General features: G+C 39.9%; 1 protein-coding gene across 1 annotated transcript in view; it reads left to right on the top strand.

Annotated features, from left to right (window-relative positions):
• The first annotated feature begins 231 nt into the window (after positions 1-231).
• Dgkk (diacylglycerol kinase kappa) overlaps positions 232-25865 on the top strand; it is a 132450-nt gene continuing 106816 nt past the window's right edge. Inside the window, exon 1 of the mRNA XM_071606589.1 lies at positions 232-837. Within this exon, the coding sequence (XP_071462690.1) occupies positions 232-837 (606 nt within the window). The remainder of the gene's footprint in view (positions 838-25865) is intronic.

A 25865-nucleotide genomic window follows, 5' to 3' on the forward strand; every position in this document is an offset into this window, starting at 1 on the left:
CGTGGCTGCTTACGAAGAGGTGTGCGCACACCGAGGGGCGTGTTCCAGTACAAGCAGACGCTGAGCGCCCCTGGGTTAGACCTCAGAGCGGAGCCGGCCATGGAGCACGGCGGGGGAAAGTTTGGCACCCCGCAAGGGGATGTCGGACAGGAGTGGGCGGGGCGCCCGAGAGCTCGTTAGCCCTCTAAGCTCAAGGGCTCCGACTGCCTGGACCTGAAGCGGTGTGCAGCCATGGACCGCGAAGCTGCTGCGGCCCAGGGCACTGCCCCGCCTCAGGATGGAGAGCAGCTCTTGGAGTCTCCAGAGCCTCCGCCGCCTTGGCCGCCGCCACCACCCGCTCCGCCGCCGCCGGCTCCACCGCCGCCGGCTCCACCGCCTCCGGCTCCTCCACCACTTCCCGACCCCTCACAGGAACCGGCACCAGAGTCCTGTCCAGAGCCTGCTCCAGGTCCCTGTCCGGAGGCGACCCCAGAACCAGCTACAGAACTAGACACTGAACCGACCCTAGAACCAGCCCCAGAGCCGGCCCCAGAGCCGGCCCCAGAGCCAGTCCCAGAACTGGCCACTGAGCTGACCCCAGAACCTGTCCCAGAGCCGGCCCCAGAGCCTGCCCCAAAGTCGGCCACAGAGCCAACTCCAGAACCAGTCACAGAGCCGACCCTAGAGCTGGCCCCAGAACCTGCCCCAGAGTTCTGCCCTGAGCCGGCTCCAGAGTCCGGTCAGAAACCGAGTCCAGCACCATGTCTACTGCAGTGTCCAGTGGTCCCTCAAGAGAGGGATCTAAAGACTTCACCATTGCCGTCACCCCGAACACCAGTGACGTGGTCCAGAATAAAGGTAAGAAAAAGACCCCCGAGGTGGAGGAAAGAAGCAAGGCGAAGTCAGGTGGTTATTGAGCTTAGGGGACTCCTGGTATCCCTTGCATCCCATTTGACTGCCATCCACTGACCAAGATGCTCAGAAAGATGCAGGAATAGGGGAGCCAGGAGGAGTGGGAAGCGATTAGGAGGCGGGAAGCAACATGTGGGAAGCAAGAGTGGGCTTTGGGGGGCTAGGAATGGAGGTGACAGAAGGGGTGGGAGTCGGAGCAGTTTTCCCCATGTGGAGAAGAGACAGTGCGATGAGCGCCTGTCTGGGAAAAGAGGGGGAAGATGCCTTCAGGAAGCGCAAGGGACCTGTTTGGGGCTGGTCCCGGGTACACAGAGGATGGGATTGAATGGGGACGGTGGGACACACTTCTTAGTCGTGGTCACTGCCGCAGAGGCCCAGGCTGCAGAGCTGCCGCCTACTTGGCCCCCTCCCTGCCATGAGGAGGGGGCGCCCAGGCTGGGTCTCAACTGGCGACGGTCCAGGGAGGGGCTTGGCGCCTCTGCGGGCTGCCGGGTACTGGTACTCTTGGTGGGGGATGAGGGGATGGGCGGCGCCCACGCCCACGCGCACTGCAGGGGAAGGGCAGGGTTCGCTAGGAGGAAGGGGAGAGCATGCGTGTGTCGAAGCCACCATTCCATCTGTCTGCAGGATTTCCCAGCAGGTAGTCGCAAACAGTGATACAGTGATGTGCCGCGTCACAAGCCCGCAACTGGCATCCCACACCAGGGCCAGTTGGAATGGTACACGAGTCCTGGTTTAGACACAAGAAAATAAGAGTTGGGATTTGAGAGTGTATGAATGGGAACCCTCATCTCTACCAGTCTACAGAGATACCTTCTAAACCATTGCACTTAGCCAGTGAAAAATGCGTCGAGGGTCCTCGGGCACCAACCCAAACGGGAGGAGGGAGGGAGGTTTTTGGTATTTATCCTGGATCTCTGAAACCTCATCAGCCTGCTTTTCAGTGAGAGTCTTTTTTGCTTTCGCTGTGCTCCCCCTACTCTTTCTTTCCTCCAAACTTCGTTCCACAAAACAGTGAAAATCACGATAATGCTTACGTACACTTCAATATAGCTTACCCTGGGAAAACACAGAGAAACGAGCAAATGAACAACACACCAACAATGCCAGTCCATCCTGCTGTTTGGCAGGGCAAAGGGACAAGGCTCCAGAACCCTTCCGCTGAGGACCGCACACTTGTAGAATGTAGAATGCGGGGGTGGAGGCGGGAACAGAGATTGGCACCACGAAATGGAAGCGCTGGTTGCTTCCTGAGTTATTAGTAGGAAAGGTTGAGTTTGCAAAATATCTGCAGTGATAAACGACTGAAAAATAGGAAGTCTAAAGGGAAAAGTTTCACTGAAGACAAAAAGTGCAGAGGTTTAAAAAATAAATGAATAAAATAGGCTGGTAGGGGACTCAGACTTTTTTTTTCTTTAATTCAATACTCCCACTCTCACAAGGGGGTGGATCCTTCCCCTTCCTGCAGATACCTTCCCTTTCCCTGCTGAGATCTCAATAAAGGGAAGGGTGGGGCAGCTCCACATGGTGGGTCACACTAACCCTGAGGCTTGCTCTGGTCTTTTTGGAAGATTTTACATTTAGCTGGTGGGAGGGAGACCAGCAGGAATCACCTGATCAGTGGCCATCTTAAGTCAAGTTTGGGGAACCTGGCTGGGAAACTGACACCTAGTGACTTAATTACCAAGATGGCCAGCTAATACTCTTTGGCCTCTGGAAGGCTGATTAGAGGCCCAGAGTCTCCCCACCCTCCAATTCCCCCCACCCTCAATCCTGAATAAAAATCTTCCTGTCAAGCTGGTAGGAGATGTTCTGAAAACTCCTGTTGCCAGACTGACTTGGAGGATCAAGGCAAGGGTTATCAGGTTAGCTTTCTGTATATAATGTCCATTCAGACATGCTGGACTGCTGTCCCACAGACACTTGACAGCACTGCAAGGAGTCCAGGGTCCCAGGGTTTTGATTTTGCCTGACCATCCATCAAGAAAGCCATGAAGATTAACTAATCAATGGCTCTGGAGGATTTTGAAGGATGCAAAAGATCTAGTTAAATATGCTCAGATTGCTAGGAGCAGAACCCTTCCCCAATACCCTCCATGTTGCTCTGTAATTGCTCTCTGAGCAGTTGAGAATATCTGATCTTCAGTGATAGGACCATTCTCTGCGGCATCCTCTTCAATCAAGTAGCAACTGCAACCAGCTGACTTGAATCTTAACATTCAAGGTAAACAGGTTGCCATCTTAGTTGGAGTGGCATTGTTCTCAAACACTGCCTCCTTGAGGAAAATATGGGGGAAAACAACCACACACACACACAATATCAAGGAACAAAACAAAATTCCATACAATAAAATCCACTTAATTATCATGAAACTAGTATAATAATTCAAAGGATGAAATTAACAAAGCCAAGTGCTTGAATACAAATGCAAACTTCTTCCAGTTAATTTCATCGACTGGTACTGCAGTAAAAATACAACATCTTCCAGCCTGTCGTCTGTTTTCTTTGGGGATTTTGGGACTTGCTGTTTGGAATTCTGTACCAAGAGTGTGGGTAGTGACTAAGAAAGGGGGGCTCATGTTTTCTTTCCAAATAGCTATCAAGGTTATGCAGTCTGTGAACCAAACCTGCCTATTCCTTCCTTTCTAAAATGTTTTGATTCCCAGGAAATGAGCCATGGTCTCCCTCCTGTTGGCTGCAACTGTAAGTAAGGATGTGTGAATTGGTTCTTTAACAATGCTATACTCTCTTGGGGGCTTGGGGGGCTTATATGAAGTGGATCACATTTTTCTCCCCTCAGCTGTGCTTGAGGAAAGACAGTTTATATTTTTATTCACTGGATTTTGACCAGCTGTGAAATTATAATCATACTATACCAGCAATCAATGAAAATCTTTTATTTGAATAGGGAGGGGTCTGTATATCCCTTCTAATGACTACAAAGTACTACTCCAAAATCAGAACAGAACATTTTTTGCCCACAAAACTGGTGTTTTGGACACATGTTTTCTTGTAAAACAGCAAGCATTTATTTATATCATGTCTGGCAATTCCTACCCAAATATTTTATTATCTTACCTATTTGTGAGCTTCCCAGAAGTAAGTACTGTCTTTCTCAGACCTGGTACATGCAGCCTACCAGGTTTTTGCTCAATAATTAGTTGCTGAAACTTGAAACCTATTAATTCCATTTCCAGCGACGTAGATGCTGCTGCTGTGAATGAATAAAAATTCATTCTCATTGGATTCAGAGTGAGAAGTAAATGCTTATTTAAATAGCCTGGAATATATAGCTCTTAAGGAAATACAGTCAATCTTTCCATTTTCATAATGGATATTGGAACCATAATTAAGAATAAAATTATTATAACACCTTTTTAAAAATGGCTTGTAAAGTGTCCTTATCCCATGCAGTCCCAGCAGTAGCAGACTAATGGTGATGTTGGTTTCAGGAGTAATAAATTTTTTCCTAAGTGCACAGAATATCTGCAGTGACTGTGAACAGTTTTTGGAATACACATTTTGATGTTTAACCTGTTGAAGTTCAGGACAAAATTATTTTCTTTTTTTCTTAGGTTCATTCCCCCTTCTTTGCCAGCCTTTGATGAAACCATCTGACTTATTTAGTATATTCTGAGAGCTCCTGAGCATTTGCTGCAGAATGTTTGAGAAAAGATAATGAGGCATTTGGTCAGTGGTCTTTCCTTTCCAAGAGCACTCTTCTTAAGTGTTTATAAAAATCTATGATTTGGATTTCTGCAGATGGGTAGCCCAAAAGGAAAGGTTGAGCCTTTATCCAAAGTGCTTCCCAGGAAAGGGTAAAAATCCATAGAAGTCAGGAAACCATTCAGAGACATTGTAATAAGGATTATTTAATCTATTCTGCTAGTATGGCACTTTACAGTTTACAGAATGATTTCATCTGCATTATTAACCCTTTTATTCCCCTGAGGAAGGCAGCATGATAGCACAGGGCAAAGAAAACAGTTGACAGAAAATACTGTACAATAGTTAATTTATGTATTGTGGATATTTCTGGAATATTCAATACAAGGCTTTCTGTGACACATAAGATCCTCATTTGTCTAAGGAAAGTCTTTTTAGCTGACATTTCATTAGCTCTGATTTTTTTCCCAAAGCAGTGATTGCTGCTCCACTTCCCAGGCTCCCAGAGGGGGCCAGCATAGAACAGGAGCCTCACAAGGAAAGAGAAGAAGCACAAGCCCTTGAACCTATTACCCACACAAAAAAGACCTTTTTTGGAAAATGAAATAAATAGAAATCCTCCTGAATGATAGGATATTCAACCTTTCCAATGCCTGCTGACTGTAATTCCCTCCGTGGAAAAAAAAATTTAAGTATTTAAAAAAGAAAGAATGCAGTCATTCTTAGACGGAGATGCTACACCCTCATCAAAGCAAATAAACCTTATTCTCAAAATAGAAAAAAAATTATGAATTTTTTATAAGGAAAAGAAAGGGACAGTCACTGCAGATAATAAAAGTTATCTCTCCTCCAAAAATTTTTAAAAGAAAGGTAAGAAAGGAAGGAAAGAATTCTAAAGGAACATCTTCCCCTCACCCCCTCCAAAGCTCATGAAGTTTCTATTCCCCTAAATAAAAATTATGAAAAGAGAAATAAACATCTTAAATTAAACAGCATTTCTAATTTTCAAAAAAATCATGAAATTTTCAACTTTATTTGCACTACATGTCCCATGCCTAATCCCTGGTGAAAATTATAGGGACAAAAATAATTCTTCTAACAGGGAGGCCCACAACCTCATCAAAGTTCCCTAATATTATTTCTTTCAATTCAATGAGATGTCAAAAATAAGCAAATCCTGGGTCAGGGATATAGCTCAGTTGGTAGAGTGCTTGCCTCACATGCACAAGGCCCCGGGTTCAATCTCCATCACCACAATAATAAATAAATAAATAAATAAATAAATAAATAATCATTATAAAATAAGCAAATTCTTAGAGATGGGAAGGGGATGAATGGTTGCCAAGGACTGGGACAAAATGGAAGGGAAAGAGTGGGTGATGGCTGAGGGGTGCAGGTCTTCCTTTGGGATACTAAAATGTTCTAGAATTAGATAACACTGATGTTTGCACAACCTTGTTAATACACTAAAACCCACAGAATTGTACACATTTAAATGGTTAATTTTATGGCATGTGAACTGCATAAAATAAAAGATAACTAAATGAGTCTATCCCCTAACCTCAAGATAATGATCTATTATATTCCCACAAACAACCAAAGAAATTGAAAAAAGAATATAAAAAAGGAAATAAAAGAAAGAGATCCTCATAAGGACAGTACCTCCAAACTCACCAAAGAAAATAACTATTATTCACAACTACCCTAATTTTTTAAAAATATGGCAGAATGCAATTCAATTCAATTACACATATACAGCACAATTTTTCAAGTCTCTGTTTGTACACAAAGTAGATTGACACCATTTGTGTCTTCATTCATGTACTTACATCTTTCTTACCTCTATGCCCCCTCCCTTGCCCTCCCTCCCCTATGCCCTATCTAAAATCACCCTAATTTTTAATATTTTGAAGAAAACAATCAAAAAAGGAGATTGTTTTAAGGGTAGATACTCTTAAAATTATCAGTCAATGAAATGTACTTATTGTGCCCCGTACTTGCATTTTAATTAAAAATATTAAAAGACAGGGTTCCTGATCTTGCCAAATGTTCTGAATTCTTAATTCCAAGAAAGGGAATAAAGAAACAAAAGAAAGGGCTGGGGTTGTGTCTCAGTGGGTCTAGCACATGTGAGGCCCTGGGTTTGATCCTCAGCACCACATAAAAATAAGTAAATAAATAAATAAAGGTATTGTGTCCAACTACAACTTAAAAAAATTAAACATTTAAAAAGAAAAGAAATACAACCCTCAGATGACCAAAGCACATGAGCCTTATTCTCAATGTATGCTTTTTTATGATATAAAAGAAAATTAATAATGAAAGGTGTGTGTGTTGGTGGATGGAATAATATTAATAAAATGTTCCAGCCTCACAAACATCCATGAGCACAATTTAAATAAATGTGAATTTTTAAAGAAGAACAAATAAAGGAAATCCTCTAATTAGAGTTGACCCAAATTCACACAAACTCAAAAGCTTTATTTTTAATTTTTTTTATTGTAGATGGACACAATATCTTCGTTTTTTTTTTTTTAAAGTGGTACTGAGGATCAAACCCACTGCCTCGTGCATGTGAGGCAAGCTCTCAATCACTGAGCTACAATCCCAGTCCCAAAAGCTTTATTTTTAATACAGAAACTGTTTTGTTTTTTTTTTAATTGGAAGAGAAATAGAAAATGTAGGGGAGAAACAGAAACAAAAAACAAAAACATCCACTTAAAGAAAAGAATCCCCATCCTCAACAAAACTGCCTTCCTTTTTTTCCCCTCAAAATAAGTAAATACATTCAGAACTAGAGGGGGGAAAAGGAAGAATGTGAATAGGGATTTTTTGGGGAAGGATACTGGGGATTGAACTCAGGGGCACTCGACCACTGAGCCCCATCCCCAGCCCTATTTTGTATTTTATTTAGAGACAGGGTCTCACTGAGTTGCTTAGTGCCTCACTTTTGCTGAGGCTGACTTTGAACTCATGATCCTCCTGCCTCAGACTCCTGAGCTGCTGGGGTTACAGCCTTGCACCACGACACAGGCTGAAGAGGGTTTTTAAACTCCCCCTTTTAAGGGAAAGTCACCAAAGTCCTGGAATATTTTTCTTAAAGCAAAAAAGAGAGTGAGTGAGAGAAGGAGCTAGGGGAAGAAGGGAAGGAGAAAGAGGAGGGTGGGAGAGAGACAAGGTGGAAGGAGAGAGGGAGAGAACAGAAAAAAAGGAGATGGGGAGAGAAGAAAAGAGGTTGAGAGAGAGGGAAGGTGAAACAGGGAAAGACAGAGAAGGAGAGAGTGACAGATGCTGGGGGAGGGGGAGAAGAGGGGAGGGAATAGTGAAGGAGATGGGGAAGAAAGGAGAGAAAGACAGAAGGAAGACAATAAAGAGGGTTGGGGGTGTGGCTTCAGTGATACAGCTCACACGTGGGAGGCCCTGGCTTCCATCCCCAGAACTGCAAAAGTAAATAAATAAAGAGCTACTTCATTAAAGGTTAAAAGGAAGGAATTCTCAGGAAAGATGTGTCCACACCATCTTGAAGACAATGCATGTTATTTCTGATAATCAACCCATCCCACCCTACAATAAGGAGGAAACACCATAGAGTCTCCCTCTATAGTTTCCTCAAGGGTGGGGGCAGGAATTTATCCAACCCAAGGTATCCTTTTTATCTTCCAATCTTCACTGTTTATTTTATTTTATTTTTTTAGTTGTTGATGGACCTTTATTTTTTTATTTATTTATATGCAGTGCTGAGAATCGAACCCAGTGCCTCACACATGCCAGGCAAGTGCACTACCGCTGAGCCACAATCCCAGCCCTCACTGCTTATTTTTTAAAGGAAAGAAAAAAAAATATTTTGAAGGAGAGATGTCCCCAATCTAATATCTTCCAAATAAATTATTTATTTAAAAAAAAAGAAAAAGAAAAATCCTCCTAGGGAAGGTTCCTCAACTTCATTAAAACTGGTGGCCCTTGTAGTACCTCTTCACAAACCTATTTTTAATGGAAATCCTCCAAACCTAAAAATAGGTGTTCACTCAACCCCATCTAAAGCAAAGATTCTTTCCTCCCAGACTTTTTTTTTTAAAGAAAAATCCTTCTATCCCAACAGGGGATACCTTCAACTTCACCAAAATCAATGGTCTTATTTCTGTCTACACCCAATAAGAAAAAAGCATTTTTAAATAATTGGGACCCTCTTACCCCAAGGCAAGTTGGCTGTAAGCTACCAGCACCATTGAACTTTCTTGCCCTAAGAAGGTTTTTCAAAACAAAGAGAGGAAAAAAAAAAACTGTCTTCTAAAAAAAGCACCCTCTTGACCCAATCCCTCCACAGACTCAGAAATATTACACAAAGAAAAGGTAATAAATATCCCTCTCAAATGCTCCCAGTGAGTTTTAATTTGAGCATGGAAGGCTAAAGGGAGGTGCACATATAATCCCAGGTTGGCTTCCCTCTGCCTCAGCCTATTTACAGTTACCTTTCCCATAGCTAGGCAGGGTAAGCACTCAAGAGGGCAAACCCTGTCCAAAGAAAAAAGAATTGGAAAGGCAAACCTGCTGGGGAAAAGGCATATATACCTCTTTTCCAAACCAAACAGATGATTTCAGGATGAGCTGCATCATTGTTTGTTCTAATACTACTTCTAATTTTACAGAGTAGATAGTAAACTTTAAAGCAGTGACACTCTGCTGGTAATTCCCAATGAGATACACACCTTTGCCTAACAGGCAAGGACCCTTAGCCAGTTCTGTCACGAGGGTGACATACCATTTTACAGTGGTTGTCTCAAGATGTGCTGGCTTCAATTTCCATTCTTGTAGGGTGGTAAAGACTTGCTTGTCACAAATTCATAAAATCTGCAAGTCATATTTATAGACAGAGAGTAAGACTTAAAGTTTTCCACATTTTTAAATTCATTTATTTTTTAAAAAAATAAATTGGTGCATGCCTGTAACCCCAGTGGCTCAGGAGGCTGAGGCAGGAGGATCACAAGTTCAAAACCAGCCTCAGCAACTTAGCAAGGCCCTAAGCAATTCAGTGAGACCCTGTCTCTATATAAAATACAAAAAGGGCTAGGGATGTGGCTCAGTGGTTGAGCACCCTGGGTTCAATCCTCAGTACCCGCCCCCAAAATCGAGAAGGGTATGGTACCACACACCTCTACTCCTAGATACTCTAGAAGCTGAGGCAAGAGGATCCCAAGTTCAAGGCAAGCCTGGGCTACTTAATGAGATCCTGCCCCCCCCCCCAAAAAAAAAAAAAATTAAAGGCTTGGGGAGGTAGCACTGTGGTAGAGAGTTTCTGGGTGCAATCTCCACTACCACAGACACATATGTGAGCACACACACATGAAAATTAAATTGAGTACTTGCTCCCTCTGCTTTGTGCCTAGCACTGTGCTAAGCAGTGGAGTCCATGGTAAACAAAATTGCATAGTTGAGACTTACTTTAAGCAAAACTGATAAATAAGAGACCCAATTACCAAAAAAAAGATACAAATGGTGATTATTTGTTTTATCAGATGCTTTGCTGAGGTATTCACTATTAATAGCCAATTGTCTCAACATCTCTTCTCAAAAACCCAGGGTAATAAATGAAGTTGTGCTAATTTCAGAGAATGTAGAAAATCAAGGAAATTTCCAAAAAGTAAATAAAAATCTTCTACCACCCCACCACTGAGAGATAATTACTGTAAAAATATATTGCTATGTTTATCCATTTATTTTCTCTGACTACATGCATTTAGTCTATATAGTAAGATGTCAGGGAATGGACAAATGTGTTTCAGCCTTCCCCCTGTTCCAGTCATATCCCCCTGTCACAAACTTAATTATTAGATCATATTCATTGTTCTCTATTGTTTTTAGGATATACTTATAAATTTTAGCTTGATATTTATCTAGTCAAATTGCTATATGAACTTATTGATAAACATGTGCTTGAAATGTAATTGTGCAGGTGTGTATTTGATGTGCAAAGCAATACACTAATAATACATTCTGTGAAGACACATTGTTGTGAATACTCCCATATAAAATAGCAGTTTTATTTTATTTTCACTTACTGTACTTTCTTGGATATCCGAATTTCATTTGTCCAGGTAGCTTTATATGAGTTGGCTTTGGAGAAGCGGATCCAGAACAAAATCCACCATCTTTCCACTGTTAAATTCACAAAAAGAAAATGTAAATTTCTGAGACTCTCTTGGGTCACATTTTTGGGGAGAGTACAAGGGATTGAACCCAGAGGCAGTCAACTACTGAGCCACATTCCCAGTGCCGCCTCCTCTCCCCTTTTAAATTTTGAGACAGGGTTTTGCCAAGTTGCTGAGGGCATTGCTTAGTTGCTGAGGCTGGCTTTGAACTCGCAATCTTCGTGCTTCATCCTCCAGAGCCACTGAGATGACAGGTTTGCACCACCACACTTGACCTCTTGGGTCACTTATAACCATAAGCAAAAATATCACTGATGGCTCTATTTCTAATACAAAGTTTCTGTATCGTGCTCAGCTAAGTACTTCAGACTGAAAAGGGAAATACTCATGTGTGAGGACATTATTGACAATTATAAGGAGATAGAATATTCAATCCATCCAGCTCTCATTAACCAAGTGTGGTAGACGATTGAGAGTTAATAAACTGTATACAATCCAACCAAGGCTGAATCGGTAATTTAAAAGGCAAACATAATGCATTATTGAGTAAGATCGGAATCTTCAACCCTGTCTGTAGCACTTAGAGATTTTCATCTTCCAAAGCATTACAGGCATTTATTGTTTAAGCCTCTTGCTTTAAAGAGCCTGTAAAAGAGATATTGGCCCCTGAGGAGAGGGATTCCCACCTCATTTCCCTCAAGCAAAGAGCCAGGGACTGGAGGCTCCTGATCAATACTGTGGGATTCTGAGAGAGAGGCTTGATGCTCCCCCAGCCCAGAAATTTGCATAATTCTCCTGAAACAGGAGACAGTGGGCCTGGGAAGTGAGCCTGGACCCTGCCTCCAGGAATAGGAAGGGGGGGATTGCTAACAATGTTCACAATCTTGGATGTTTATTCATTTGCCTTCTCCTGCAACTAATGTCTCTACCTGTTCTCATCTGAGATTTTGCAACTTTGAGGCAGAATATGAAAAGTACCTGATTAGCAAAATTTGTTAAGCTGCTTGGCTATGAATAGAGAGACTTGAAACCCCAGGAAAGTTCCTTTAGCTCTGGGCTCTGTCAGTTGAGTCCTCCCTCTCCTGAAGCAGGCTTCAATCAGTATCAGGGGACTATTTCTTGAATCCTAACAGTAGTCTCTGAACCCCATTTTTATAATGATCTTAATTGTTAATTTTACTTTGATAAGTGTCATTTGCATGAATTATTATACCTTTCACATATTATTTCATGGTATACTTATATTACTATACATGTTCCTTGCAGTATAAAAGAAAATGTGATGTCACTTTATTAAAACAGCTAAGCATAAACAGTAAAGAGGAAAATCAGTGCACCTACAGAACAAGATTCTTGCTTTCAAAAAATTAACAAGTTGCTACTCTTCAGTCTAACCTCAATTAATGTATACTTTGACAATTTCATTCTGGATGGGCTTGAGTAAAACCTCATTTTTTCTTACACCAAATTTTGGATATTGTTCTCTTTTCTTTCCCTCACCTCTAGCAACAAAGTACTTACTCTGCTTGACTGTTAATAATTTTCAATTAAAATGATAATTTTGACATTGCTGTTGTCTCCTCTGCTTTAATTTACTCAACTTGATATGAGATCTCCAGGCCTTTTGGGGTGGGGGCGGGGTGGATTCATTTTGGTTTCACATGGGATAAAAGCATTCAGTGGCTCTCATCATGAGTTTCTTTTCTTTTCTTTTTTAACATTTATTTTTTAGGTGTAGATGGACACCAGTACACACTGATAAGTTCACTCCCAAGAACATCTTTGCCTTTATTTTTATGTGGTGCTGAGGATCAAACCTGGGTCCTGCCCGAGCTAGGCGAGCGCTCTACCGCTGAGCCACAATCCCAGCCCCATGAGTTTCTTATATTGCTTCTCACTGGTGATTCCTCTTTCTAGAAGTTCCTGGAAAAGCCTTTCTTTGCCTTTATAGCACGCCTCATCAGCACTAAGTTTTTAAATAATGCCTGCATTTTTCTCTTTTAATGATGGAAATCAAAGAAAGACATTTCTAGACTGAAAGTTTACAAGCAGAGGGTAGTAGTTCTTTGCGTTCAATGTAATAAAATAAAAATAATGAACTTCATGCAAATATATCTGATAATTAGTTCTTTGAGTTTTCAATAATTAAGCAATTGGTGGTTTAAATGCTACATAATATGATACATATTTGGAGGATCATTACATGGATATTTGAGAATGTTTGGGTGAAATTGGTTTGGGTTTTTAGATGGAATAGGATTGCATTATCGTTTTTCCAGCTTGAATAATGGAATAAAGATTCTCAGTTTCAAAAATTCACTACTTAACAAGTTTTCAAAGATGTATCAGGTTCAAATATGAAGGGTTTCCTAATAACAAATTCACTTTGATATAAGAAGCTTAGAGGGAGAAATGAAGACATTATTTGAGGTAAGTGGGAACAACACAGCCTCCTTAAACCTATAGAGAAAACAAGCATTAAATTAATCAGTGTCATAAAAGTATTAGTAAAAGCAAGGTTATGGCTGAATTGGGCAGGAAAGTCTAGGACTTGGAGACAGGAGTGAAGCTCTTATATATAAAGTTATATAAGTATGACTACTTTGATTGAATTATAGGGTATAGATTGAAATATTGTGGAAAATAAATTTTATGGGGCAAATACTACTGAAACTTCAAAGACAACTGGTAAAATTTTGGATATCATCTGATGACATACAACCATCAGAGGACTGTAGATTAGTATAGGATGGCTGAAATGAAGAGTGGGCAGATGGGACATATAATTTTAAAACTATCTTTCAGTATCTTGTTATGCCAATTTTACCTATAAAAGCTAAAAATGGGAGAAAATAATTATATTATCTAGTGTACTTTTTCTACTGTTTCAGACCTTCTTTGACCCACATTCCACTTTTGGAAATCTGGTCTACTTTCTCCATCATTTTTTTTTTTTTTTGTATTTTATGTCCCAGTGTTTTCTATAGTGAAAATAAGAAACCGTGATGGGCATTCAATGAAAACTTTTATCTTCAGTATTATAGAACCATAGAATGTACTGGAAAGGGCCTTTGGGGGAAGAGCTAGTCCAGTATTTTTAAAAACATTTTTGTAGTAGAATCTTATGTTTTCCTCAATGAAATCATAAATGAAAACCCAATATTTAACAAAACAAGTTGTGTTTTATTAGTCCTTTTCCATGCTAAAATGGGTTTGTAATTGAATTACCACCCCAATTGTCTATTTTAGGATAATAGGAGAGTGAGTTTGCACACCTTGTTTATTATTGGCTCCTTAGCAAGGAAGTTGGTGATACAGGAGCAAATTGGACAGGGAAGAGAAGCAAGTCAGAGTTTAAAAAGTGGCCTATAATATTCCAGAAAGTAGGTAATACTGTCTTGGAAACATGGTCCATCTTGAGATTTTCTTTCCCCTCCCCCAGCCCCAGAATGTTACAACTGTCTCATAAAGTGGGTTGTCTCAGCACTGTCTTTGCTTGTAGGAACATTATTATTGGGGATTTTGTTCCTGAGCAAGGACACCACACCTAGTAAACTGTAGATATAACTAAAAATATCTAGTAAAAGCTAAAATATAACTCTAAGCTTCTGTAAACATTTAAGGCAGCAAAATTGTTCCAAGTCCTATAAAATGGGCATAAATGTACCATACACATCGATTTTCTAAGTGGCCCCAGTACACCATAAACTGTACATGGAACACATAAAAGAGCCGATTGTACACAAATTGAATGTATTGTTTATTATTTATTTGGAATTTACACTCCGCCTGAATCCAGAAAGAACATGAAGTATCTTACAAAATTAAATGTGTATAAAATAGGACAATTAAGAACAAATAAAAACAGAACAAAGCCATCTCAAAGCAGTGATGAATGAGACCTAAAACTAATATGTGCTAGTTATAATAAACCCTAATTACACATTTAATTAGCAGTACTTTTGTTTTGCTGCTTTGGGTGGTTGAAGGACTTTAGGGAATGATTTGAATGACTCAGCCCTCTTAAAGTTTGTATCTGAGGAAGTCTGAGCCGATGCCTCATTTTTATGCAATACATCTTCCTGTAGCAAGCTGCAGCAACCACAAAATGAAGAACTAAAGGTTGCCAGGATTGTGGTATAGGTGTTAATTAGCTGTCCTAGAAGGCTGCAAGCTTGGGTTATTTTGGTGTGCCTGCATTTTTTCAGTATTCTAATGCATGTGTCTGTGAAGCATATCAGTATGGAACTTTCTCAAATAAGCCCTTGTTCCATGGTAACTGGTAGCCAGAAGTTCAAGAGTGTGAACTCATTCTTAAATTGGGACTCACTTCTCTTTGGTCTAACTTGATTCCATTTTAGATAGTTATCCAATATGGAGTAAATTGCTTAATCTTTCCATGGATTAGCCTTTGTGTCTCTGAAATGAAGCCAATAATATGCCAATGACTCAGATCAGAAGTCTCCTCCTGAAAGCTTTCAGTAGTATCCCATCTAGGCTGGATCATCCTTCCTCTGGGATCCTGAACACATTATGCAAACCTCTGCTGCTTATTTGCTGTATACTGAGATCATCAGCTGAGTATCGCATTAGACTGTAAGAACAAGGCCCTTAGGGCCTATAATGCTGTCTGCCACTTAATAAATGCTGGTGGAACTACCTTAGAAGAATATGATAAAGGCTGATGAAAAAGTAGACTTTATTCTTTCATCATTAAGTGACCCGTAATAATTAGACATATGTATAGAATATAGTTTGATATTTTAATACATGTGTACAATGTATAAGGATAAGATCAGTGTAGTTAGCTTTTTCATCACCTCAGAATTTTGCCAGAGAAATTAGAACATATTTCAAAAATAAGAAACATGCAAATGCTAGTTTGTTTTAGTATCATTTGTACATGTGCCAAGATATTTGCTGTAATTTTTCCTATGTTTAGGTATGCAGATGAGTTTTAATATATTTATCTGTCAAAAATGGACTTAGCAATTCTGGTGCCTTACCAGTAGGTAATGATTGGCAGGGCTATTTCATATCTTCCCAAATAACAGTAGATTTTTCTAACTCTCACAGAAGCAATTTATGCACTTAAAGCAACCATGTATTGATCATTTGGTCTTAAGTTCCTAGTCTTCAATCATAAATATAGTTAATTTTGATAAATTTGATCTAATCATTTCTTAAGAAAAGCAAAATGCAAATGTATGAAAACTAAAGAATATTATATTTAAGTCTAATATATAAAGACTAAGTTCAAACAAGTAACTAGATACCATTTGGTACCCTTTTTACTAATCTTAAATCAAAATTTAATCTATTTATGGTATTCTTTTCATTTTAATTGAAAAGCTCTTGAGTCATTACCTTGGTGTCAAATTTCTCTTATAGCTGTCACTTGAATTTGGAGCTAGGTGTCAGTAGGACTACTCCAGGCTTTCCCTTTTTCAGAAGGACTGAGAAGCAACAGCTAAGCTTTGATGATCCTTTGGTAGTCCAAGTTGTATCCAAAATAGCTTTCCACTAATTACAAAAAAAGCCTTAACTTGTTTCACCAATGTCTCTGGGCAGATTAGCGCCCTGAGCTAGAAAATGGCCTGGTCAGGAAAGAGAATGTGGAGTCTTTTTTCAGACAGCAGAGATCCCTATCAGCCATCTTGTTTCCAACCAGAAGGAAGAATTGTTCTGTTAAATGAGATAGAAAACTTTTACCCTTTCTAGAATAGCTTGCTGGGCAGGAGCACCACATAATGTTGTTCAGGTTGCATACTATATGAAGTGCCATGTCCAAGGGGACAGCTTTCATATTACAGCTTCACAGATGTATAATTTATTCTAACAATTCTCTGGCAATGAAGTGCCTTGTTCTAACAAAATTAATATATTATGTCAATTTTCTGACAAATGAAGGTAAAGTATCTTTAGGAAAAGGTATCTTTTCCCAATGTGCTCAAAGGTGTCTTGTGGGATAACCCTACTATTAATTCCTTGCATTTAAATACAGTGATTTCTTTAGCAATCCCCTAGAAGAAAATAAATTACATGCTCAGAACTGATCTCCAAAAGTACATAATGAATTCCATATAATATTTAATCCAAGAATCATTTTAAAACCAAAAACTGTAATAAGGATTTGAAACAGGAATGAAGGGACCCAAGCATAGGCAGACATACAGACACCAGTACACACTGATAAGTTCACTCCCAAGAACATACCCAAGTATATATATTCCAATTGCTGAAAACCCTGATAGTTACACATGCATATACACGCTGATAGTGATTGAGGGGAACACTTAATTCTATTTTATAGAATAAAATGTTGCCCAATTGTAGAATCACAAAATAAATTTGAGAGAGGGAGGGGGGGAAGGGAGAGAGAGAGAGAGAGAGAGAGAGAGAGAGAGAGAGAGAGAGATTCATATTAAAGAGGAGGAAGCTCTGGGTATTTGCTGTGGTTGTCAACTTCTCTTCCAGTTCTCCTTTTAACCTATTTTCAGCCAGTTTCACTCCCACTGGCAGGGAGTTCCCTACAGTTTACATACACTTATGTGAGTCTAATTTAATAAATTTTTACTAAGGCTTTAATAGTGACAAAGAACGGTGCTATGTATAGATGGAAGACATTTAGTCTTGCAAGGAAGGTTTTATGAAGGAGCAAAGATCTATCTGAACTGTATCTGGAGATTAGGTAGGACTTTGATGGAAGGGCATACAAAAACAGACCCTTGAGGCAGTGGGAATATCTTAAACATAGACATGGAAGAGGTAGAAAGGGCAGTGCTCTGAGAATCCCACAAAGATTGACATGGGTAGAACTTTTAGTGCATCAGAAAGAAAGGCTGGGAAAGTTAGGTAGGAACTAAATTGCAGGAGACCTAGAATGCCGGGTAAAATAATATGTATTCTATTCCATAAATAGTGGAGAATCTTGGAATATTTTTGGTTGAGAATAAAATGGTTAGGTTAAGATTTATGAAAAAATAACCTCAATATATAGGATATGTTAGGTAGGAAAACTCTGGAGAATGGGACAAAAGCTATTGAGGGCCTTACCCTAAGGCAATAGGTACTGAAAGATATAGAAGAGATGCTGACAGGATTCAGTTTGTAGTTGATTTATTGCAAATGGCTGAGGGAGAGGGAAGAATAGAAGATGATTCTGAACTTTCTAACCTGGAGTTGTAAAAATTATGGAGAACACAGGATAAAAAGCAGGCTTAGGTAGTAGCTAGAGGAAGATGATCAGTTCAGTTTTGGAGAATTACAGTTTGAGGTGTTGGTGAAGCTGAAGTTCAAGACAGTGATCAGTGAGAGGCTAGGACTTAGGGGTTAAAGGAACATATTTTTCCATGAAAATTAGGCAAGGTGGAAAATGTCTGTACCCCCAACTGTATATCTGTGTATATATTTTACTGCCCTCCAATCTACCCATTATATGTATATACACGGTGTAATGGGTAGATTGGAGGGCAGTAAAATAGGAAGAGGCATGGAGATTACCTAGGTTGTTACAGAAATCCAAGTGAAAGATGTAGTGGCCTGCTTATTGCAAACAATGATGATAAAAATCACTTGTAGAGTGCCTACTCTGTGTGGGGCACTGTGCCAATATCTGTAATTCTAGACAAGTAAAGGAAATAAAACCAAGTCAAAACAGTGGCAGTGGCACATGCCTGTAATCCCAGCAGCTCAGAGGTTGAGGCGGGAGGATCACAGGTTCAAAGCCAGCCTCAGCAACTTAGAGAGGCCCTAGGCAACTTAGTGAAAAGCTGTCTCAAAACTAAAAAATAAAAATAAAAAGGGCTTGGGATGTGGCTCAGTAGTTAAGCACCCCTGGGTTCAATACCTGGATAAAAACAAGAACAACAAAAAATCAAGTGTTTGAATAACTTTAATTCCAAGAAGAAAATGAGAATGGACATGAGAAACTCTTAAATTCATAAGAGATAAAAATTGATTGGGGGGTCTGATATTGTGGCTCAATTGTAAAGTGGTTGCCTAGCATGTGTGAGGCACTGGGTTTCATTCTCAGAACTACATATAAATTAATAAATAAAAATTTTAAAAAAGGAATTGTTTGGGGCCTAGCTGGATGGAGTAGACTTAGGTATAGAGATGAATAAAATAACATTCCAGAATTTATTATTTGGGTGGAGGGGATGAGAGGAGCGATGAGAAGGGAATTCTAGGCAAGCAAAAATGGTATAAGCAAAGGAAGTAAAATGTGAAAACACAGGATTTTAGAGACCAGATGATGTGAAGGTTTGGGGATGCAGCAAGAAATGAAGAACTAGAAGGTGAAGGTGAGGACAAGTGAATGGGGGAAGTAGGAAGGATGTGAAATGGCCAGAGAAGGTAGCATAGGATAGTGATAATTTCACATTTTCTCTCCACTTTGCAACTCACCATTTCCTCAAACTCTGGATTCTTTCTTATTGCCATTCTGGGATCTGAGATGATTTTTTAAAAATTTCTGTACTGCCCATTTCTGTGTGCCATCTTTCTTTCATGTGACAGCATCAGATCTAGAGATGTCCAGGTCTGAGAAGGGGACCCATTCCCTCATGCATTTCATATATGAACAGGTTCTACACAAATCAGCACCTGTATTGAGTCCTTGTCATTCAAGAGGCTCTTTCAGTCTCAATTTTGCTGCCTATATATGTCTATTGACATACCTTTGGAAGGCTCTATCATGCATGTAGGAAATATGACTTCTAATGAGCTTTCTAGATATGCTTGTGATATTCAAATCACAGATTCAGCCTTTCAGAGACCCTTCCTAGGCATGAGATAGCCATAAAATGTAGTGCCATTTTTTTAATCATATACTACAGCCTCACAAAATGTTTCCACATCGCCCATTTCTTATGTCCTTGGATTCTCACCCCCACCCTGTGTGATTAACTGTATTAATTTCATCTTCATTGTGCATATGAGAAAACTAAAGGCCACTTAAGCACTAATGATTTGAGTCAAATCCCAAGCTCCTGACTACAAAACCAATCCCTAATCTACATCAGGCTAGTTAATACAAGGTTTTCTGAGCCCAGAAATTATCTAGATTCCTCTAAACAAAGTGGGATAATGGAGGCAACCTACTTCATGTTAGGACTAATTACTGCTTTAAAGCTAACCAAACTTAAGATGAGATACAGTTTTAAGGTGGTTGTAATGATTATTTTCTTTTAAAGCTAAAAAAAAACTGCTTTAAAAATGCTTATAATGATGATTCATCATTTAAATGGTTTGAAACTCCCTGAGATCAGAATTCTCAAAACGTTCTACAGTCTTAAGAGATTAAAAACACACCAGTCTAGTGGTTTGGGCCCAGAATTGAGATTTAAGAGGCTAATTCTATTCCTAGCTGTGCCTTTGTGATTTGAGGTAAATCCTTTAACCTCTCATATCTTATTTATCCATTTGTAAATAAGCATATTTCTCACCATAGAATATCTAGGAAGCACTTTAAAATTCTAGGCTCAACAATATTTTAATGCCTTACAAATTCTGTAGAGCACTTTGCACAGCTTCAAAATGAATCTGTATCAATACAAAATAGAATTTGTTCATTCAAAACAAGTGTATGGAGACATGGTCAGAGCAAAGATTTCTGCCTGCCTACTACTGTTTTAAATAGATGCAGCTAAGGACTGTTCTGTTTCCATCTCTGCCATAATGTAGTATTGCCACAGCAAGATGGATTATCTTGCATGGTACTCCATGGATGGTAAAAAGGCACTAAGACTGATATCTCTGGGTGGGGATTTTTCTAAGGTAGAAGCCTAATTTGAAGAAAGCTAATTCTCTATTTCATCTCCCACCCTTTAAAATTAGACCACATGGAAAGGATGATGTTTTAGGCCCTTTTTTAATATTTAATTTTTAGTTGCAGTTGGACACAATACCTTTATTTTATTTATTTTTATGTGGTGCTGAGGATCGAACCCAGGGCCTCGCATGTGCTAGATAAGCGCTCTACCACTGGGCCACAACCCCAGCCCAGATGTTTTAGGCCCTTTTGAATAATATTTCTCTGTCCAATGCCTTAATGTCTTTGTCTATAAAACAAAGTTATAAAGATTTGCTTCTACCTGCAGATCTTAAAAGTATGGAGTATGAAGCTAAATGCAGGAATTGCAGTATAATTAGTGAGCTTTAGAGTCAGATATGTTGATTCAAATTAAATGTATCTGAGCTTTAGAGTCATATACTTTTAATTAAAGTTAAAATTCCAGATCTGTCACGTGTTAGTTCTGTGAACTTGGGCAAAGACCAAGGTCACAGAGTCTTGTTTTCCTCATTTATCATATGGGGCCAATGATTCCCATCTTGTTGAATTATTCTAAGGATCAAATGACATATGGGTGGCTTAGTTCAATCCCTTGTACCTAGTTGATCTTAGGTAGGAGTAGATGCTACATTGTCGAAGACACTGATTTTATTTCAAACAAATGCTATACTTGCTCACTACCTCTGTTCTCCTTACCATTCCAAATGAGTGCCCATACAGAATGTGAAAAAGTAGGAACAAGAGTGGCTATCATTGTCTCTTAACCATGAATTTTAACATCAGAGCCTATATGCCCTTTACTTACTGCTCTTTTCTTCTGGTTAAAGGAGCAGATAAAGACGGAGAAGTGCAATTCAATTCAACAAGTATTTTGAGACATTTTTTGACTTCTTTCAAAACCAATTATCTTCTCTTGCCATAATTTAATGGGGAAGGGGAAATGTTTTATTGATATGAATAATTGTAGGATTTCCTATGGTTTAATCAATACTTATTTCAATCTCTCCTGACATCTGAGCTAACTTTATCTCTAATTACTATCATTTACATTATATATAATATACACATGTAAATATATGTATATATTTATATATGAATGTATGCATATTCTCCAGGGTGCATAGTATTGGCACCAATTTAACTGCCCTTTGGCAATAATTTATCAATACACATGAGTAATCTTCCTTCAGTCATCAAGGATATCATGGACTTTCATCATTACAGCTGACAAACTTTCTTCAGCAAAGATGATGATGATGAGCTTCCACAACCAAGGAATGGGAGGGAGCTTACGAATTCTAGTGTTAACTTGATGATAACTTCTGAAGAAATTGTCTTGGAAACCTAAGCCCTGGGAGATTCTCTTTTTACTTGGGGGCCCTCTTAGGGAAAATTTTCAAGCAGATAGAAGAGATACTAATTCAATATCTACCTAGAGATTTTTCTGTTAGATAGAGGACTAGAGAGATCCCACTGAATGTCAAAGCTCCTTTTATCATTCTTCCATTTTGGGAGAAAATTACCTGTTTTGCATTGTATTTTTCCATGCCACTTCCTTTGAAAATAATTCTTCTATCACCAAAGAATATTGGCAACTAAATTTTCCTAGGATTACCTTGTAATTTGAGGTTACAGCCCCAATCTCTGCTGCATGAATGGATAACCATGAGAAGAAGTGGGGGAAACAATGCTAATCTGTTTCTGCACTGATAGAACATTTGCTTCTATTAGAACTGAGTTCTGACATCAATTTTGGCTGCCCTGACAATGTCTCCAAGATCCCGAGGCTCCTCACACTTGATGGCATCTTGTATAACCACCTCTTCATCACTAGGTGAAATGAAGAGAAGATTTTAGGTATTTTATTCATAGTACAAAGTAGCTTTGAGATTTCATAGAAGAGGTTCATGGCAGAGTATGTCTCTTGTCCCCTGGGGTATTCTTAGACAGTGTAATTTAAAATGACATTTGAATCCCAGTGATATTCATGTAGACATTGCTGTAGTTGAATGGTTGTGTTTGGTAAGCACACACCTCAGAAGACAGGCAAGGGATTATAAATGGCATACAGAGAGCCCTGCACTTCTGGGAAGCATAAAGCAGACCCAGCTTATGTGTCATCCTGCAATAGGATCAAGTTCTGTCCACAGCTGACCCACAGCAGAAAGCTGCCATTTAAAGTCCACCAATGGAACAAGGTCAGCCATATCAAAATGTTAAGGCAGCAACATTCAAGTTCCCATCACACCTTCAGCCATCTGAGTTGGCATTGTGTGGATTATAAACAGTGGCTGGAAACTAAACAGCTAGTGTGTGATGAAATGAGGCCATCAGAAAGCTAGATGATGAAAAAAGCTTCTAAGACTTGGCTTAGAAGGCATGGCTTGGCCTTCAACTTGCAACGAGTGAAACTATATATGCAGGCCATTCTAGTCAGGAACTCTCAGAAACACAATATCATTTTACATATTGAGCCATATCTGGATCTTAGTTGTAAAGGAATGAAAAACACCTGGCATGAGTAATGGATAAGGTTGGCCTCAAGGAAAGAGTTTATGCAAAGAGCATGGAAGAGATTCCCCCCCTCAGTAATTATTTGCAGCCACATGTATACATGACCAGACATCACTCTAACTTGTAGCACATTCCAGCATGAAAGACAGCAATGTGTGCCTTGTTTCTGAAATCCATATTACAGTAGGCCAATGTACACATCTTCTATGAATTGGGGGAAAGAAAAGGAAAAAAATGCCATATACATGCAATCATCCTTTCTAGGCTAAGGTCAATCCTAGAGACTGACTCTTGGTTGCCAGAGAGAGTTTTGTAGGAGAAAGTTAAAGTCAGATAGTGGAGAAGTCAGCCACGAAAGCTTTACTCAGCTATAAGGGCCTCTGTGCTCTATGTATACCTGATCAACAGTAGGCATCATACCCACTCTTGCATAAATAGCAGCACAGGGTGGGTTATGAGGTGGCCCAGTTCTTGAGGTCAGAGTATGTTATTATTGGCTTTTCATTCTATGGAAACTGGTAACTAGGGTCAGTGCATGACCCTTTGCATTCTTTGCTCAAAGGCATCATGGGGTTTCTGTTCTCTGGCACGTGGTTTCTTTCTAACTCTGAGCGTATAGAGGAAAATACAAACAATCCAAGTAGTCAACCTTCTCTCTGCTCACTGTCTTCTAGTCCCATTATTGTTGAACTGTCTTGGCTATTTGGGTTAAGGCTTCCACCACAGCAGATACTTCCCTTGTGGGAAGGTTACTGATGGGGCATTTGAGTATTTCATCACCTTTGGGAGGCCCTTTCCCAGCTCCCTCTTGAGGAGGGGAAAAGTGGGGAGGAGTGAGTGAGGACAGGAGGTTTCTAGTGGGTAATATATCTCAAAGGCTCTTACTTCTCATATTTCCTCTCTTGACATCTCCCTCATCTGTCATCCTAAAGGACCCAGAGATCGTGTGTGTGTGTGTGTGTGTGTGTGTGTGTGTTTTAATGTCACTGTGTGGTTGAGCATGCAACTCTCATTCTGGAACTTGGACTTCCTGTGCAGCAGCATCTATAAGGCAATTGATATCTTTGGGAGAAATCAAGCTGGTGTAGGCCAGGTGTTGAGGGTGTTGCTGACAAGATTGACATCTGGTTTGCCCTCTACCTGCTCTAGGAGAAAAGGCCCAAAGACTTACTCAGTAAAGATGCCATTCAGTTCATTCTCATATCCTGGCAATTATCTTGTCAGGGTAAATACAAAGGCACCTACCCCACCCTCCCCACTTTACATGTCCCTATGGTCCCTCTGGGGTAGCAAGAGCCATTATTCCTAGAGAATCCTGCAGGGGGAGTTCCAGGTCAGGTAGCAGATAGGAACCTTAGGTTTTGTTGAATGCAGTTTGGTTCACTATTGGAACACCTTGGACTGTGACTCATAGTAGGCACCTGATCTTCTGAGTCACCCTATTAAAGGATGTTGGTCATCCGGTGCTCGTTGTGAACCTTTGATAGTTATATCGACTTTACAGACCCTCAAAAGAACCAGAGAACCTATTTTTGAAGCTCACCAGCCCCTACATCACCCTCTCCATGCACTATTGTATCCATCTGTTACTCTTTGTATACTTACGCACATTCTATAGATTTGTTCCTGCTGATGCATGCGTATTTCTCTTCCTACCAGTGTGAGTTAGTGTTTCTGTGTAGGAGTTTAGCATTATATTTTTTAGTCAAATCCTATGAGGAGCATTCTCAGGAGAATTAATAGAGCAATTTGTTTAGAAAGCACTTCCCACCTCCAGATGTCCCTAAGAAGACTGGGCTGATTACAAAAAGGACCAATTCAAATCAGAACTCTTTGGGGGAGCTCCCAGAAAATTAAATAGCCCGGATTTCAGATCAGCCATTTGGGAGCTAGGAAAAGGTACTGGGACCAGACCTGCAAGATGGTGGTCTTGGGGATGGGATAGGAAAAAAGGAGAGAAAGGATGTTTGGTGAAAGAGTGAAAAGACCCCCTGCTGATGCCTGATTTCTCCTTCAATGTTTCGAAATAACATACAAATAGCTCTTGCATTTAAATTGTCCAGGTGACTGGAGATCTATTTATTTTGCATTTAACAAGAGGTCAAAGGACCTTTGCTGATGTTTTTGCTCAAGGGTTCCAAATATACTTCCCATTATATTTATCTGACAGTGAACTGGGGTGGGGTGGGGATAGTGTGTTCAGTATTTAAGTTATTTTTAGATCATCTTTAAGCCACTCCTTTGGAAGAAAGCAATATTTACGTCTAGAAGATTTTTCTAAAAAGAACACAGAAAAGCTGGGCTACTGGTCCCTAATTCCTGAGGGAATTTCTCAGAGAGAATCCAAGCAAGTCACTTGGATTCTCTGTCTGCCCTGAACACAAAAATTACTGTGAAAATAATAATTGGTCAAATATTGGTACAAACAGAGGTCTAGGCTCAGAAATCTACTTTAGCCCAAGGTGAGCTTTAGGAGTGGGCTGATTATGATAACTGGTCTGTGCTTGGCAATATAAAAACTCATGAAATCTGATTATCCTTGTATAAAACACCTAAATCCTTTGTTCTTCAGTGAGTTCCAGTTAGATTCACATTGGTGTCTTACTAAAGTAGGTGTGTGGCTGGGTGTAGTGGCACACACCTGTAATCCCAGTGGCTTGGGAGGCTGAGTCAGGAGAATGGCAAGTTCAAAGCCAGCCTCAGCAATTTAGCAAAGCCCTAAGCAACTTAGCAAGATCCTGTCTCAAAGTAAAAAAGGGTTTAAGTGCCCCTGGGTTCAATCCCCAGTTCCAAAACAAAACAAAAAGGGGAGTGTCCCAACTGCTGTGAAAGTATATACTGCTTCTCCTCA

Source organism: Marmota flaviventris, chromosome X, assembly GCF_047511675.1.
Source record: "Marmota flaviventris isolate mMarFla1 chromosome X, mMarFla1.hap1, whole genome shotgun sequence".
NCBI lineage: Eukaryota > Metazoa > Chordata > Mammalia > Rodentia > Sciuridae > Marmota > Marmota flaviventris.